Source organism: Pterocles gutturalis, unplaced genomic scaffold (assembly GCF_000699245.1).
Source record: "Pterocles gutturalis isolate BGI_N339 unplaced genomic scaffold, ASM69924v1 scaffold37601, whole genome shotgun sequence".
Taxonomy (NCBI): Eukaryota; Metazoa; Chordata; class Aves; order Pterocliformes; family Pteroclidae; genus Pterocles; species Pterocles gutturalis.
Genome location: NW_010099091.1, coordinates 6,952 through 7,319, shown reverse-complemented (window position 1 = coordinate 7,319; position 368 = coordinate 6,952). Strand labels below are relative to the sequence as shown.

The following is a 368-nucleotide window of genomic DNA, read 5'->3' as shown; positions in this document are numbered from 1 at the left end:
GGTATAAGAGCCAGAGCCGTCCTGCGTGAGACGCGCGGAGCACGAGCCCTGTCCCACTCTCCTCCTCCTCCTCCGTGCAGTTCGACCCGGTGGCGTACAGGATCGAGCCCATGATCGTCCCAGATGTGGAGTTTGAGCCCATGCTGCTGCCCCATAAGGGCAGAAAGAGGATGCACCGGGTCAGGGCCAGGGGCAGCCCCTCTCCCCTCCGTGGGGCAGCTGCAGCAGCCCCCAGCCCCACGCCGACCCCTCCTGCCTTGCAGAGCTGAAGGAAGGGCTGACGCGCATGAGCGTGGACCTGAAGAACAACCTGCTGGGGTCCCTGCGGGTGGCCTGGCAGTCCTTCACCCGAGCCCCGCTGCCGGCCG

The 368-nt window shown here is 67.4% G+C and overlaps 1 protein-coding gene across 1 annotated transcript in view; it reads left to right on the top strand.

Annotated features, from left to right (window-relative positions):
* The window catches only part of DDHD2 (DDHD domain containing 2), a gene marked incomplete at its 5' end in the record, with an annotated part of 6,690 nt that overhangs the window by 5,560 nt on the left and 762 nt on the right, over nt 1-368 (top strand). Inside the window, 3 exon segments of the mRNA XM_010075297.1 lie at nt 1; nt 81-179; nt 266-366. The exon segment at nt 1 is cut by the window's left edge and continues 164 nt beyond it. Coding sequence (XP_010073599.1) covers nt 1; nt 81-179; nt 266-366 — 201 coding nt within the window.